General features: G+C 40.6%; 1 protein-coding gene across 3 annotated transcripts in view; it reads left to right on the top strand.

Annotated features, from left to right (window-relative positions):
* The window catches only part of MCCC2 (methylcrotonyl-CoA carboxylase subunit 2), a gene marked incomplete at both ends in the record, with an annotated part of 64,905 nt that overhangs the window by 13,642 nt on the left and 33,331 nt on the right, over window positions 1–17,932 (top strand). For all 3 annotated transcript variants that reach the window (XM_079701736.1, XM_079701734.1, XM_079701735.1), the window contains one exon: window positions 1,858–1,970. In XM_079701736.1, coding sequence (XP_079557862.1) covers window positions 1,858–1,970 — 113 coding nt within the window. The remainder of the gene's footprint in view (window positions 1–1,857; window positions 1,971–17,932) is intronic.

Raw genomic sequence — 17,932 nt, 5'->3', positions numbered from 1 at the left:
GGGTATTTTGAGTATGTCAGCTATGTCCCGTGTGGTATAACACTTATTGTTCTCAATCAATGTCTCGATTTGATTGCTATCAACTTCAACTGGTCTACTTGACCATGGACCATCGTCCAGCAAGAAATCTCCAGCACGAAACTTCGCAAACCACTTTTGACACATTTGATCTGTTGCAGTGCCCTCTCCATACACTGCACAAATCTTTTTTTGCATTTCAGTTGCGTTTTTACCTTTTTTGAAATAATAAAGCATAATATGCTGAAAATGTTGCCTTTTTTCTTCCATCTTCAGTATTAAAATGGCTACACAAAAATTCACCAGTTCTGATAAGTTTTTTTAAAAAATGCACTGCTGATATGACAGCTGTCACAATACAATCTAACAAAATTGCTTCGAATGAAGTTAAAGTCAACTAAGCACTAGTTAGGACCATGTTGTGGAAAAAAACGAGCGAACTTTTTGACCAACCCAATATTTTGTTTTTCTGTTCACCATAATGGGTTCAAACCATGAAAAAATAATAGCTAATATATATGGGTCTCTTGAGTGCCAGGTACTAGGTTAAATGCTTGATTATGTACGTAGTTTGAGCAGACGTAATTTAAAGAAATTTAATATTCAGTGAAAGTAAATTTATATTTGGAATGAAAGTACATTTAAATCTAAGGATATTTTTAAAAGAACATAAAAGCAAGGCAGTTTAAAATTGGTACTTCCTGGATATTGGCTTAGTTTGTAAAAACACCAGTATATACTGTTCATTTTTATGGATATTTGAACAGGTACTGATGAGATTTTTTTCTCCTATGAAAGTGAATTTACCTCATTGACTCAGAGTGTGAACTGCATTGCACGTATAGAAAACAGCAAATGAGGCCCCATTGCTTGCAGGTGCTGTGCCCAACACTGTAGGGATGCAGTGAAGAGTATTGTGTTGTCCCTGTCTTTAATGTATTAAATATCAATAGAAGACTTAGTGGTTGCAGGCAAGAGTGATAGGTATAAGACTAGCTAACTTTTTGTAACGTTCACTCTGTGCACTCACAGTATGTGCTGAGCTAAGTGCTTCACATACACTATTTCATGTCATCCCAATAACAACCCTATGGGATAGCCACTGTTACCTTCGTTTCACTGGTGAGGAGACCCAGGCAGTAGACTGGTTCGGAAACACACCTGTGATCACACAGCTGTGAAGTAATGAAGCTCTGTTTTGAACTCAGCTGACATTCTTATCCACCACTGTAATCTGCAGTAAAAAGAGTACCAGAGGCAATGTGCAATAAACTTATCACGTGAATTCTGTAGATGATTTTCAGATTGTTTTAAAAGAGAGAAAGATCCAATTTTAGCCGAACTGGTTAAGGATTTTTGGTGTTTCTGGGGCTAATCCTCAAGGGAGAGAATGGCCTAAACATTTCAAGTGGAATTCTGCACAGGAGTAGGAGAGCCTAATGTGTTTGAAGAAAACAGTATATTTTGGGGGCTGTGTTGAAGGATTGGAGAAAGAGGCTGTAGAAGAGTTTAGAAAGATAGGGCAAGTTTTTTGCGAATGTAATTAAGAACTGATGTTTGGGCTTCCCTGGTGGCACAGTGGTTGAGAGTCTGCCTGCCGATGCAGGGGACGCGGGTTCGTGCCCCGGTCCGGGAAGATCCCACATGCCACGGAGTGGCTGGGCCCGTGAGCCATGGCCGCTGAGCCTGCGCGTCCGGAGCCTGTGCTCCGCAACGGGAGAGGCCACAACAGTGAGAGGCCTGCGTACTGCAAAAAAAAAAGAACTGATGTTATCATTGAGATAAGTCTTCCGGTGTGTAGCATGTTTTGTTCATTGAGATGTACTTATTTCTCTTCAGTTGATTCGGGAGGAGCAAACTTGCCTCGACAAGCAGAGGTATTTCCAGATCGAGATCACTTTGGCCGCATATTCTATAATCAGGCAGTTATGTCTTCTAAAAGTATTATACAGGTAATTTCTCATTAATGAGACGTATTGCTTTTTGCATCAAATGTCTTTGCTAACCAGGTATTCTGAGATGACTTAAAACAGAATTTGTTTGTTTGTTTTTTTTGGCTGTGCCATGCAGCTTGCAGGATCTTAGTTCCCTGACCAGGGATTGAACCCAGGGCCTTGGCAGTGAAAACATGGAGTCCAAACCACTGGACCGCCAGGGAATTTCCAGAACAGAATTTAATACAGAATTTAGTCTTTTTCCACAGAAAGCATCATAAAGATATCTCCAGTCAGATTCATCTGCTAAATATGGGAATACTGTCATGCTATAATAAAGGTTATTTACCAAAGGAAAAGAGTTTTTAAAAAGAAAGAACGCTGAGTAAAATTGCTTTTTTACGACTATACTCTGGAGGAATTCTAGTATATGTATGAGGAGACATGTACAAGAAAGTTCCTTGTAACATTGTTTGTTATAGCAAAAGTTAAAGAACAAAGTAAATGCCCATTCATAGGAGAGTTATAATAGTTAGCTGTTAAAATGAATGAACTAGAATTGTGTGCATCAACAGAAATAAGTCTCAAAAAATATGTTGGGTAAAAAAAAAAAATTGTAGAATAAATGTATAGCAAATTGCTATGTATGCAAGTGTTAAATATATCAAATAATCTATTATGTATAAACAGGTACTTGGGAATGATAGACTCAACTTTAGAACAGTGGTTACCTTTGAGGTGGGAGGGAGGAGGAGAATAAAGGTCAAGCAGGAGGTCTATAGAGGCTTCAACTGTATCTGAAATATTTTATTCCTTTAAAAAAATTCAGAAGTAAGTTTAACCAAATGTTAAGATTTATTAAGACTGGGTATTAGGTAAAGAATATTTATTTTATTATTCTAATCTTTTTTGTATGTTTGAAATACTTCATAATACTGCTGCAACTCCTTTGTTTTTGTTTTGTTATTGAATTTCTTAAGTTTGTAGTATTTTTATTAGTATTCTAATTAATTAGTCATCACTTGCAATTATTATCTCTCTTCTTTATAATCTACCAATACAATGTGTTGTTATTATTTATTTATTTATTTTTATTTATTTTTTTTTTTTATTAGTTTCTGCTTTATAACAAAGTGAATCAGTCATACATATACATCTGTTCCCACATCCCTTCCCTCATGCATCTCCCTCCCTCCCACCCTCCCCATCCCACCCCTCCAGGCGGTCACAAAGCACCGAGCTGATCTCCCTGTGCTCTGCGGCTGCTTCCCACTATCTATCTACCTTACGTTTGGTAGTGTATATATGTCCATGCCTCTCTTTCCCTTTGTCACAGCTTACCCTTCCCCTTCCCCATATCCTCAAGTCCATTCTCAAGTAGGTCTGTGTCTTTATTCCCGTTTTACCCCTAGGTTCTTCATGACATTTTTTTTTTTTAAATTCCATATATATGTGTTAGCATACGGTATTTGTCTTTCTCTTTCTGACTTACTTCACTCTGTATGACAGACTCTAGGTCTATCCACCTCATTACAAATAGCTCAGTTTCGTTTCTTTTTATGGCTGAGTAATATTCCATTGTATATATGTGCCACATCTTCTTTATCCATTCATCCGATGATGGACACTTAGGTTGTTTCCAGCTCCGGGCTATTGTGAATAGAGCTGCAATGAACATTTTGGTACATGTCTCTTTTTGAATTATGGTTTTCTCAGGGTATATGCCTAGTAGTGGGATTGCTGGGTCATATGGTAGTTCTATTTTTAGTTTTTTAAGGAACCTCCATACTGTTCTCCATAGTGGCTGTACCAATTCACATTCCCACCAGCAGTGCAAGAGTGTTCCCTTTTCTCCACACCCTCTCCAGCATTTATTGTTTCTAGATTTCTTGATGATGGCCATTCTGACTGGTGTGAGATGATATCTCATTGTAGTTTTGATTTGCATTTCTCTAATGATTAATGATGTTGAGCATTCTTTCATGTGTTTGTTGGCAGTCTGTATATCTTCTTTGGAGAAATGCCTATTTAAGTCTTCTGCCCATTTTTGGATTGGGTTGTTTGTTTTTTTGCTATTGAGCTGCATGAGCTGTTTATAAATTTTGGAGATTAATCCTTTGTCAGTTGCTTCATTTGCAAATATTTTCTCCCATTCTGAGGGTTGTCTTTTGGTCTTGTTTATGGTTTCCTTTGCTGTGCAAAAGCTTTGAAGTTTCATTAGGTCCCATTTGTTTATCTTTGTTTTTAGTTCCATTTCTCTAGGAGGTGGGTCCAAAAGGATCTTGCTGTGATTTATGTCATAGAGTGTTCTACCTATGTTTTCCTCTAAGAGTTTGATAGTTTCTGGCCTTACACTTAGGTCTTTAATCCATTTTGAGCTTATTTTTGTGTATGGTGTTAGGGAATGATCTAATCTCATACTTTTACATGTCCCTGTCCAGTTTTCCCAGCACCACTTATTGAAGAGGCTGTCCTTTCTCCACTGTACATTCCTGCCTCCTTTATCAAAGATAAGTTGGCCATATGTGCGTGGGTTTATCTCTGGGCTTTCTATCCTGATCCACTGATCTATCTTTCTGTTTTTATGCCAGTACCACACTGTCTTAATTACTGTAGCTTTGTAGTATAGTCTGAAGTCAGGCAGCCTGATTCCTCCAGCTCCGTTTTTCGTTCTCAAGATTGCTTTGGCTATTCGGGGTCTTTTGTTTTTCCAAACAAATTTTGAAATTTTTTGTTCTACTTCTGTGAAAAATGCCAGTGGTAGTTTGATAGGGATTGCATTGAATCTGTAGATTGCTTTGGGTAGTAGAGTCATTTTCACAATATTGATTCTTCCAATCCAGGAGCATGGTATATCTCTCCATCTATTTATATCATCTTTAATTTCTTTCATCAGTGTCTTATAATTTTCTGCATACAGGTCTTTTGTCTCCTTAGGTAGGTTTATTCCTAGATATTTTATTCTTTTTGTTGCAATGGTAAATGGGAGTGTTTTCTTGATTTCATTTTCAGATTTTTCATCATTAGTGTACAGGAATGCCAGAGATTTCTGTGCATTAATTTTGTATCCTGCTACTTTACCAAATTCATTGATTAGCTCTAGTAGTTTTTCGGTAGCATCTTTAGGATTCTCTATGTATAGTATCATGTCATCTGCAAACAGTGACAGCTTTACTTCTTCTTTTCCAATTTGGATTCCTTTTATTTCCTTTTCTTCTCTGATTGCTGTGGCTAAAACTTCCAAAACTATGTTGAATAAGAGTGGTGAGAGTGGGCAGCCTTGTCTTGTTCCTGATCTTAGTGGAAATGGTTTCAGTTTTTCACCATTGAGGACAATGTTGGCTGTGGGTTTGTCATATATGGCCTTTATTATGTTGAGGAAAGTTCCCTCTATGCCTACTTTCTGCAGGGTTTTTATCATAAATGGGTGTTGAATTTTGTCGAAAGCTTTCTCTGCATCTATTGAGATGATCATATGGTTTTTCTCCTTCAACTTGTTAATATGGTGTATCACATTGATTGATTTGCGTATATTGAAGAATCCTTGCATTCCTGGAATAAACCCCACTTGATCATGGTGTATGATCCTTTTAATGTGCTGTTGGATTCTGTTTGCTAGTATTTTGTTGAGGATTTTTGCATCTATGTTCATCAGTGATATTGGCCTGTAGTTTTCTTTCTTTGTGACATCCTTGCCTGGTTTTGGTATCAAGGTGATGGTGGCCTCGTAGAATGAGTTTGGGAGTGTTCCTTCCTCTGATATTGTTTGGAAGAGTTTGAGAAGGATGGGTGTTAGCTCTTCTCTAAATGTTTGATAGAATTCGCCTGTGAAGCCATCTGGTCCTGGGCTTTTGTTTGATGGAAGATTTTTAATCACAGTTTCAATTTCAGTGCTTGTGATTGGTCTATTCATATTTTCTATTTCTTCCTGAGTCAGTCTTGGTAGGTTGTGCATTTCTAAGAATTTGTCCATTTCTTCCAGGTTGTCCATTTTATTGGCATAGAGTTGCTTATAGTAATCTCTCATGATCTTTTGTATTTCTGCAGTGTCAGTTGTTACTTCTCCTTTTTCATTTCTAATTCTACTGATTTGAGTCTTCTCCCTTCTTTTCTTGATGAGTCTGGCTAATGGTTTGTCAATTTTGTTTATCTTCTCAAAGAACCAGCTTTTAGTTTGGTTGATCTTTGCTATCGTTTCCTTCATTTCTTTTTCATTTATTTCTGATCTGATCTTTATGATTTCTTTCCTTCTGCTAACTTTGGGGGTTTTTTGTTCTTCTTTCTCTAATTGCTTTAGGTGCAGGGTCAGGTTGTTTACTCGAAATGTTTCCTGTTTCTTAAGGTGGGATTGTATTGCTATAAACTTCCCCCTTAGAACTGCTTTTGCTGCGTCCCATAGGTTTTGGGTCGTCGTGTCTCCATTGTCATTTGTTTCTAAGTATTTCTTAATTTCCTCTTTGATTTCTTCAGTGATCACTTCATTATTGAGTAGTGTATTGTTTAGCCTCCATGTGTTTGTATTTTTTACAGATCTTTTCCTGTAATTGATGTCTAGTCTCATAGCATTGTGGTCGGAAAAGATACTTGATACAATTTCAATTTTCTTAAATTTACCAAGGCTTGATTTGTGACCCAAGATATGATCTATCCTGGAGAATGTTCCATGAGCACTTGAGAAAAATGTGTATTCTGTTGTTTTTGGGTGGAATGTCCTATAAATATCAACTAAGTCCATCTTGTTTAATGTATCATTTAAAGCTTGTGTTTCCTTATTTATTTTCATTTTGGATGATCTGTCCATTGGTGAAAGTGGGGTGTTAAAGTCCCCTACTATGATTGTGTTACTGTCGATTTCCCCTTTTATGGCTGTTAGTATTTGCCTTATGTATTGAGGTGCTCCTATGTTGGGTGCATAAATATTTACAATTGTTATATCTTCTTCTTGGATCGATCCCTTTATCGTTATGTAGTGTCCTTCTTTGTCTCTTCTAATAGTCTTTATTTTAAAGTCTATTTTGTCTGATATAAGAATTGCTACTCCAGCTTTCTTTTGATTTCCATTTGCATGGAATATCTTTTTCCATCCCCTTACTTTCAATCTGTATGTGTCTCTAGGTCTGAAGTGGGTCTCTTGTAGACAGCATATATATGGGTCTTGTTTTTGTATCCATTCAGCCAGTCTGTGTCTTTTGGTGGGAGCATTTAGTCCATTTACATTTAAGGTAATTATTGATATGTATGTTCCTATTCCCATTTCCTTAATGGCTTTGGGTTCGTTATTGTAGGTATAGTCCTTCTGTTGTGTTTCTTGCCTAGAGAAGTTCCTTTAGCATTTGTTGTAAAGCTGGTTTGGTGGTGCTGAACTCTCTCAGCTTTTGCTTGTCTGTAAAGGTTTTAATTTCTCCATCAAATCTGAATGAGATCCTTGCTGGGTAGAGTAATCTTGGTTGCAGGTTTCTCTCCTTCATCACTTTAATTATGTCCTGCCACTCCCTTCTGGCTTGTAGAGTTTCTGCTGAGAGATCAGCTGTTAACCTGATGGGGATTCCCTTGTGTGTTATTTGTTGTTTTTCCCTTGCTGCTTTTAATATGATTTCTTTGTGTTTAATTTTTGACAGTTTGATTAATATGTGTCTTGGCGTATTTCTCCTTGGATTTATTCTGTATGGGACTCTCTGTGCCTCCTGGACTTGATTAACTATTTCCTTTCCCATATTAGGGAAGTTTTCAACTATAATCTCTTCAAATATTTTCTCAGTCCCTTTCTTTTTCTCTTCTTCTTCTGGAACCCCTATAATTCGAATGTTGGTGCGTTTAATGTTGTCCCAGAGGTCTCTGAGACTGTCCTCTGTTCTTTTCATTCTTTTTTCTTTATTTTTCTCTGCATCAGTTATTTCCACTATTTTATCTTCCACCTCACTTATCCGTTCTTCTGCCTCAGTTATTCTGCTATTGATCCCATCTAGAGTATTTTTCATTTCATTTATTGTGTTTTTAATCGATGCTTGATTCATCTTTAGTTCTTCTAGGTCCTTGTTAACTGTTTCTTGCATATTGTCTATTCTATTTCCAAGATTTTGGATCTGGGAAATGGAATCTTGGATCAGCTTTACTATCATTATTCTGAATTCTTTTTCAGGTAGACTGCCTATTACCTCTTCATTTGTTAGGTCTGGTAGGTTTTTATCTTGCTCCTTCACCTGCTGTGTGTTTTTCTGCTTTCTCATTTTGCTTATGTTACTGTGTTTGGGGTCTCCTTTTTGCAGGCTGCAGATTCGTAGTTCCCGTTGTTTTTGGTGTCTGTCCCCCGTGGCTAAGGTTGTTTCAGTAGGTTGTGTAGGCTTCCTGGTGGGGGGGGACTAATGCCTGTGTTCTGGTGGTTGAAGCTCGATCTTGTCTTTCTGGTGGACAGGTCCACGTCTGGTGGTGTGTTTTGGGGTGCCTGTGGCCTTATTATGTTTTTAGGTATCCTCTCTGCTAATGGGTGGGGTTGTGTTCCTGCCTTGCTAGTTGCTTGGCATAGGGTGACCAGCACTGTAGCTTGCTGGTCGTTGACTGAAGCTGGGTGCTGGTGTTGAGATGGAGATCCCTGGGAGATTTTCGCTGCTTGATATTATGTGGAGCTGGGAGGTCTCTTGTGGACCCGTGTCCTGAAGTTGGCTCTCCCACTTCAGAGGCACAGCACTAACTCCTGGCTGCAGCACCAAGAGCCTTTCATCCACCCGGCTCAGAATAACAGTGAGAAAAAGTAGAAAGAAATAATTAGTAGAGGAAAGAAAGAGAGATTGAAAGAAAGGAAGAAGGGAAGTAAGGAAGGAAGGAAGAAAGAAAGAAAGGAGGGAGGGAGGAAGGATGGAAAGAAAGGAAAGAAAGGAGGGAGGGAGGGAGGAATGAAAGCAAAAGGAAGAGTGAATGGAAGAAGAGAGGGAGGGAGGGAGGAAGGAAAGAAAGAAAGAAAGACAGGAGGGAGGGAGGGAGGGAGGAAGGAAAGAAAAAGAAAGTGGAAAGAAGAAGGGTGGGAGGGAGGGAGGGATGGAGGAAAGAAAAAGAAAGAAGGAAAGGAGGAACGGAGGGAGGGAGGGAGGAAGGGAAGGGAGGAAAAAAAGAAAGAGCAGGTGAAGTAAAATAGAATAAAGTATGAAATATAGTAGCGTTATTAAAATTAAAAAGTAATTATTGAAAAAAAACACGGACCGAAAGAACCCTGGGACATATGGTGGAAGCAAAGCTATACAGAGAGAATCTTACACAGAAGATTACACATACACATTCACAAAAAGAGAGCAGGGGGAAAAATCAAAAATCTTGCTCTCCAAGTCCACCTCCTCGATTTGGGATAATTCGTTGTAAGAAGAGGAAAAGGGCGAAAAGTCTGAAATCTTGCTAAGTCCACCTCCTTAATTTGAGATAATTCGTTGTAAAAAGAGGGAAAAAAAAGGGGGGGAAAGTCTTAAATCTTGTCCTCAAGGTCCACTTCCTCAATTTGGGATGATTCGCTGTCTATTCATGCACTCCACAGACGCAGGGCACATCAAATGGACCGTGGAGCTTTAATCCGCTGCCTCGGAGGCTGCACAGAGAGATTTCCCTGTCTCTGCTCTCACAGCTCCCGGGTCTCAGCCTTGGACCTGGCCCCGCCTCTGCGCGTAGGTCGCCGGAGGGCGTCCGTTCTTCGCTCAGACAGGACGGGTTTAAAGGAGCCGCTGATTCGGGGGCTCTGGCTCACTCAGGCAGAGGGGAGGGAGGGGAATGCCCTCTCCTCGCGCACCAAGCAACAAAAGGGAAAAAAGTCTCTTGCCTCTCCGGTAGCTCCAGACCCTTTCCCCGGACTCCCTCCGGGCTAGCACTAACCCCTTCAGGCTCTCTTCCTGCCGCCAGCCCCAGACCTCTCCCTGCGCTCCGACTGAAAGCCGATACCCGAGCCTCAGCTCCCAGCCCCGCCCGCTCTGGCGGCCGAGCAGACAAGTCTCTCGGGCTGGTGTGTGCCTGAGGGCACCGATCCTCTGTGCCAAAATCTCTCTGCTTTGCCCTCCACACCCCTGTTGCTGTGCTCTCCTCCGCTACTCCGAAGCTTTCCCCCTCTGCCACCTGCAGTCTCCGCCCGCGAAGGGGCTTGTAGTGTGTAGAAACCTTCCCTCCTTCACGGCTCCCTCCCACTGGTGCAGGTCCCGTCCATATCCTATTGTCTCTGTTTATTCTTTTTTTCTTTTGACCTACCCAGGTATGTGGGGAGTTTCTTGCCTTTTGGGGGGTCTGAGGTCTTCTGTCAGCGTTCAGTAGGTGTTCTGTTGGAGTTGTTCCACGTGTAGACCAATTTCTGATGTATCTGTGGGGAGGAAGGTGATCTCCGCGTCTTACTCTTCCGCCATCTTCCTCCCCATGAAATCTGTTATTATTTATTATATATTTTACTGATATGTGGCGACCTTGCGTATATCTATGCTTTGTTTATCTAAATAGAAACTTCAGCTTTGCTCACTTTTGTACAGATGGCCCTTGCATCCTTGCATCTGTTATGAAATTCTTATTGTGATCTTTTGTCTTATAGGGGAAATTAGCCCATTTAACCTGGTATTATAGTTTATATAGCTATATGAAACTTGTATTAGTTTCCTAGGGCTGCCGTAACAAATTACCACAAACAGTGTGGCTTAAAATCACAGAAATTTATTCTCTCACGTTTCTGGAGGCTAGACGTCTGAAATCAAGGTGGCGGCAGGGCCATGCTTCCTCAGAAGGCTCTAAGGAAGATTCCGTTCCTTGCCTCTTTGAGCTTCTGATAGCTCCAGGCGTTCCCTTGGCTTGTGGCTATGTGACTCCAGTCTCTGCCTTGGTCTTCCCATGGTCTTCTCCTCTGTGCCCTTTCTCCCTTACAAGGATACTTGTCACTCGATTTAGGGTGCCCCTGGGTAATCTAGAGTGATCTTATCTGAAGATCCTTAACTTAATTACATCTGCAAAGACCTGTTTTTTTTCGAATAAGGTCACATTCACAGGTTCTGGAGATTTGGGTGTGGACAAATTTGGGGCACGGAGGGGCACCATTCAACTCACTGTAGACCTCTGCCACCTTGCATGCTTATTCCGTGCTCTGTCTTTCTCTTCATGTAGCTTTTGTGGGACTATATAAAACGTCAGACAACATCTAACAGATATTTATGGAGAAGCTACTCTAAGCCAGGCCCTGTACTAGATGAACAAAACCAGGTAGGGTCTCTGCTCCTGTGGAACCTGAAGCTTGAAGTGCTTTAAGAACTAGGTCTTTTTAAAATGAAAAGTGTCCTTATAATTTTGAATAAGCAATATCTGCTTATGATAAAAAAAATCTAAAATATCTAAGGGGCATTTGACTGAATGCCTTCAGTTTGCCTATTTAATTTTTGTTTCCTAAAAATTTTAACATCAGTATTTCTTTAACTGAGCCACTTCTCAGCATTTATTTTTTCATTTCACCCCAATAGGAAGTTTGTGGTTGAGGTTGGCCTTCTTATATTCTTAGGAACCTCGTGGAATTAAAAAAAAATCTAATTTTTATTGTATCCTAGTGTCCATGGTGCCTCTTCTCATCTTTTCCCCAATATATGAACTATAAACCTGATATCGCCACTGAAGCTATTGCTTTGTACTTTACTGAGAAAGTCATGTGTGAGCACTGTTCTATTAAAAACAATACTGCTTACTCTGTCTTTTTTTTTAATCCCAGGAAGAATTGTCTCTCTTCTCCAAGACTAGACTTGTCATTTATAATCTTAATACTGATGCCTCATTTGTGCTTCATCATCAGTCCTCTTTCTCTCTTTTGCTTTAATATTTCACATCCACTTAATTTTTTTTCTCACAGCCAATAATCATGTTGACTTCCTTTTTTTTTTTTTTTTAAAGGAAAAAGTAGCAAAAAATCATGCACAAAGAAAGGACCTTTTCTAGCTTCTGCTGTTTTTGAAGCTTCTCTCCCTCCCTGGATTACCAGACTTCTTAAGGATTGGCCCAGCATCTTCGTTCCTGACCACTCACTTTCCTAAAAACCTTGCTGCCCTCGGAGGGTCCTGCTAACCTTAACCTCCTAGAGATTCTCATGCTGTACAACCTGTTGGTTTTGTTATTGTTCCCTTTCTTGAAATTCTCCTTAGGCTTCGTGCCACTGGTTTCCTTCTTCTCCCACTCTCTTCATTTAATCCTCCCAACCCCATTCAAAAACTTGTCCTTAGTAGTTTAATAAAATCTAATGACATACCTGTCATTTTGATGATCATTCTCTGGTCCTGGCCTCCCTCCACCTCCACCTACCCTTGGGGTTCTGTTGTTTGGTTAGATTTCCTGCTTGTACCAGAGGCTCAGAGTAGACATTCCGTATTTAGCTGCCACTGCTGATTTGTTCCTTCATCCATGTTTCTGTGTGCTGTTGATGGTACTTCCTTCTTGCTCTTTTCTCTAGGATTGAAACTTTGATGTCATCATTGACTCTTTTCTACTTTTTCCCCTACTTAATCCTTTTAGGTCAGAAATATATATCTTCCTTATTTTTGTACCCCTGGGAGCTCCTTTGATGCTGGGCAGATAATCAATACATAGTAAACCTTTGATGAATCAAGTCATGTTGGTTTTTACCTTTGGATTGGTCCTCTCCGCTCCATTCCTACTGCCATCACCATAGTTAGTTCAGGCATTTTCTGTCTATTGTACACATTACTATAAGGTTATTCTTTATCTAGTTCCCTTGTTCCAGACCAAACTTCACAGGCTGATACTTAAGACCTCGTGTGATCTGGTTCCAACCTAACTTTCTTTTTTAATTAATTAATTAATTAATTAATGGCTGTGTTGGGTCTTCGTTGCTGTGCGTGGGTTCTCATTGCGGTGGCTTCTGTTGTTGCGGAGCACGGGCTCTAGGCGCGCGGGCTTCAGTAGCTGTGGTTTGAAGGCTCTAGGGCACAGGCTCAGTAGTTGTGGCGCACGGGCTTAGTTGCTATGCGGCATGTGGGATCTTCCCGGACCAGGGATCGAACCCGTGTCTCCTGCATTGGCCGGCGGATTCTTAAACCACTGCGCCACCAGGGAAGCCCCAACCTAACTTTCTAGCCTTACTGATCATGCATTGTAAACTGCCGTCAGTCTGAAGCGCTTGCTATTTTTCATGTGCATCGTGACCTTTATGAGTTTCTGTTCAGGTCCATGCCGGACTCTCTTTCCCCCAGTCCTTCCATATGGGTTGATCTGAGTCTCCAACCCATTTTCCAAGGTGCATCTCAGATGCCACCTTTTCCAGGAAAGCTTCCCAGAATCCCTTACTGGAAGTGATCTTCCGCCCCAACTCCCATAATTCTTGAGCTATACCTTACTAATGGCATTTATCCCTTTTATCTAGACATATCCTTTCTAATTTCCCTTACTAGACTCTATGCCACTTGAGATTAGAGACAATATTGGATTGTTTATATCCCAACGCATTTACTTACCTACTTAATAATTTATTATTTGAGTGAAACTCCTTAATAACCATTAAAGTGATACCTAACATACTGAGTAGTTCTATTTCCTATATTTTAATGTATGTTTGTTATTATTATTATTACCATCATCATCATTATTTTTGGCTGTGCCGCATGGCTTGCAGGATCTTAGTTCCCCGAGCAGAGATTCAACCCAGGCCATGGCAGTAAAAGTGCCGAGTCCTAACCACTGGATGGCCAGGGAATTTCCAATAATTTTATTATTTATTTAAGACTTTGGTTTAGGTGGACTGTTAACAATTTTTTGTATTTTCTACATAAAGCAATAACTGTTGTAACTGCAGTTATGTTATGTGTGCATTTTGATAGTGAGCACTAGCTTCCCTTACTTGTTCAATTCCTATTCCTCCCCAAGATTGGTTTTAATTTAATGTTATTAACCTTGCCCTTTGTAAGTCCATTTATCCACTGATTTCTAAGAAGTATGTCTCTTGACAACCATATCTCTGTTTTTTCCTATATTTTTGCAGCTGTAAAGATGTGGCCAGATTCCTGCAGACCTCCCAGGTTCAACAATTTTGTTTTTGTACTTGAGAAAAAACAGTTAACTAGGTAGTTACCTTTGTATTCTCTTCTGTTTCATTTTTCCTTACTTTCTGGTAGGTTTTAGGACCCTGGTTTGCTTTGAAGTTTAAAGACTTGGCGTATTGGTGTCCAGTGGTCTTTCTCTGAGCCTCATGTCCTGAGGATACCTTCTCTGGTCCTTCTCCAAATCCATGCCTGATGCCGTGATGATCTTGGGGCTGTGCTTCTTCTTTTTTCCTGATGTGGTTCCCATGTGGCTTTTTAAATGTGAGACTTATAGTTCTCTTCAGAAGTGGGATCTTGGTGTTTATTTTCTTCAAGTCTTACATTACCATTAATTTTTATAGTCTAGTGAGAGTCTAGTTTTGCTAGACTGGTTTTGCTCTGATGCGTTAATTCTCTTCCTCATTTTACTGTGATCCTTACCACACCAGCAGCAAATGTTTCTGTTTTTTATTCACGGTTTATTTCTTCTGAAATAGTGTTATTCACCTAGCTATGCTTAGTTGCAGCTCCTCAGGCCTTTCCCCCTTTTTTCTTCTTTGCACTTCTGCCTGTTTGTTCTTCTTTTTGGAGATGTGCCTAAAATTATTCTCAAGTGTCCCTCCCTTCCTCTTTTCTTAACTTTTCCCTCTTCCCTCCTTGGCTTAGCTCATTATTTTTGAAATTTATTCTCTTTGCTTCAGACCTTGGTAATTGTTTTGAGGGTCCTAGTTAGGATAAACACTGTATATTATTATTTTTAAAATGCATTTCAACCTGCTCATGAAGCCAGATAGGGTCGGGGTAGAAGAAACCACTCTGTTTTTTTTTTTGTTTTGAGGCTCTTTGATAAAAAGATTGAGGAAGAAACAGAATGATCTGGGTGAGATGGACTTTTTGTTCTCTGTGTACACTTCATCCTATCCAGTGAGCACGGATAAGCATGCACGTTCTAGGATCAGCAGTGTGATCGTCGGTATAGTTGATAATGTTCTTAAATTCTGGACAGCCATTGAATAGATACGTGTGTATTATGGCTTTTATTTTTTAATGGTGACTCTTTAGGTAGAGGAAGAAAAAAGTGATACAGGCAGTATTTGCTTTCTACAATACTTTGAATGGAAAAAGAAGAAAGATGAGAGATTTAAAAAACATATTGTAATTTTAATGGCTTTTTCACCAAGCAACTGGAAATCTCCCTCCCCAAGTTCTATTACATTTATCACAGAGAGCCTTTGAACTAGATAGTCTTCTGCAATTTTTCAGTGGAAAGATGGAGGTCTAAAGTTCACACAGCTTCTAAGAATTGGGTATAAAACCTCATGACTCCCTCTCAGACACCCCTTCCATAGGGCAGGCTGCTGACCTACAATATGTAATTTGTTTTTGGTGTGATGAGAACCAGTCTCTGCTTGTGCAGGCAAGACCTGGAGGGTAATGAAATTTTGTCCAAAGTTTTTCCAGACCATTACCTCTGCTTTGTAGCCTCTCGTTTCCTTTCACTTCCAGCTTTTGCTGTGCCGTCTGTGCCAGTGATGACAAAGATTGTTACTGTCAGTTACACATCATTCTTAGCCTAATTGCTGTTTTCTTGCTCTGGATTCAAGTTTTTGAGTTGCCATGGGCCTCCTGACCCTGCAAGAGGGATCTCTTGGCTTGTCCTTGTCACAGAGCAGGCCCACTTCTCTGGTGACAGGGTGGATGGTGGCCTCTCAGTGGAACTCGTGGGAGCTGTCTTTTGTTCTGATGCAGATGAGGGGTGCAGTCATGTCTCTCCTGACATAGTGCCTGGGATTTGCCCACACAGCCAAACCTGTACTCTGAGCACGGTCAGAACAGCTTGTGGTCACGCAGCTTCCTTATGTCCCTTTAGTGTCCCTTTAGTAGAAGAGAGCAGCAGAATTATCTTTCTGGGGTTCTGAATCATTTGTCCAGCGTGGCCCAGTGTAAGGTCTTCATTGTACTACAGACGAATGCTTTGGGATGTGGAAAGTCCTCGGTGCTGTTTGGGCCCTGGGGTCCCCATGCTCTGTGAGAAGCAGCAGTAGACACAGTGGTGGAGCTCTTGGTGCCCGTTCACTCTATTTTGTGAGTGAAGGGCTCAGAATTAAATGCAGAAGAGGAGATTGTGTGACAGTGGTGACTTAACTGTGTTCTTTTATTTCTATTGAGCAATATATATATATTTTTAATAAATTTATTTATAAATTTATTTATTTTTGGCTGCATTGGGTCTTCGTTGCTGTGCATGGGCTTTCTCTAGTTGCAGTGAGCGGGGGCTATTCTTCGTTGTGGTGCGCAGGCTTCTCATTGCGGTGGCTTCTCTTGTTGCGGAGCACGGGCTCTAGGTGCGTGGGCTTCAGTAGTTGTGGCACTCAGGCTCAGTAGTTGTGGCTCACGGGCTCTAGAGCGCAGGCTCAGTAGTTGTGACGCATGGGCTTAGTTGCTCTGTGGCATGTGAGAGCTTCCTGGACCAGGGCTCAAACCCGTGTCCCCTGCATTGGCAGGCAGATTCTTAACCATTGCGCCACCAGGGAAGTCCTTGCTTTAGCAGTATTAAGTTTTGTGTCTGTTAGATACTTGGAACTAGAATAGCCTCTCTTTCTTATTGATGAAAAATTTGAGAATTTTGATTCCTGTATACTTAGTAACTCTAGCTCTTGTATTTTTTTTAATTTTATAAGTTTTATTGAGGTATAATTTATTGAGCTATAATTCACATACCATAAAATTTACTCATTTAATATGTATAATTCAATGGTTTTTAGGGTATTTACAGGATTGAATCAATTTTAGAACACTTTTATCACCCCAGAAGGAAATGCCATACCCACTGGCAGTTAATCTCATTTTTACCCAGTCCCTCCAGCCCCTGGTAACCTATGGATTTGCCTATTCTGGACATTTCATATAAATGGAATTGTACTAAGTGGTCTTTTGTGCCTGGTTTCTTTCACTTAGCATAATGGCTTCACGGTTTATCCACGTCTTTCTCTTGGTTTTTCATCACTTTCTGGGATGGTACAGAATGCTAATGCTGGTCTGTCTCCGACCTCTGGACTAGAGGAATAGTTCACAGATACATTAAAGAGCAACAACAACAAAGCACTTCAGAGACTATCCTAGGTCTTCAGATGGGCCTCAATTGCAGTCACTTAAGGGAGATGGTTTTTGATCTCTGTATTAGTTCTCTATTACTGCAGAACAAATTACCCCCAAACATAACAGTTTAAAACAACATTTATCATTCTCACAGTTTCTGTGGGTTAGGGGTCTGAGCAAAGCTTAGCTGGATCCTCGAGCTCTGCACTTAGCTGGATCATGTGACTGACTGCAGTCCTCTCAAGGCTCCGCCCCCTACCTCATTCATGTGGCTGTTGGTAGGATTCAGTTCTTTGCAGAAACCCCTCAGTTCCTTATGAACTGTTGTAGGTTCTTTCCTTTGTGGGCCTCTCCATACAGCATGTCAGCTCGCTGCATCAGAGTGAGCAAGCAGGTGGGCGAGAAAGAGGGCCAGCAAGACAGAAGACACGGCCCCTCATACCCTGAGCACAGCAGTGATGTCCCATCACTTGCCATATTCCATTCATTACCAGCATGTCACCAGATGCACGCTCAAGGGGACGTGAGCATACAGGAAGTGAATACCAAGAGTCTAGGATGACGGGGTGGGGGGAGGCGTTTTAGAAGCTGCCTACCACCGTCTCCTCCTCTGTTACTGAGCAGAAGTCTTCTGTATATGTTTGTGATGCCTCACCTGGTGTCTGAGAAGTGGATTGTTGATTTCCTTGACTGCGGAGATTCTGTGGCGAAAAGGCATCTGAAGTGTTCTTAGGAATATGGTAAAACTCATTTTGTGAGAGCATTTGTGATAGTTAAAACGGGGCTTGGAGGTCTCAAACCATAAGTTTTAAAAACAAGATAGGGGAGAATACAAAGTGAGTTGGGTATTCTCTTCCCCCC

The sequence above is a fragment of the Hyperoodon ampullatus genome, assembly GCF_949752795.1.
Source record: "Hyperoodon ampullatus genome assembly, chromosome: 4".
NCBI lineage: Eukaryota > Metazoa > Chordata > Mammalia > Artiodactyla > Ziphiidae > Hyperoodon > Hyperoodon ampullatus.
The sequence above is the reverse complement of the archived record's forward strand: the minus strand, read 5'-3'. Positions and strand labels throughout refer to the sequence as shown.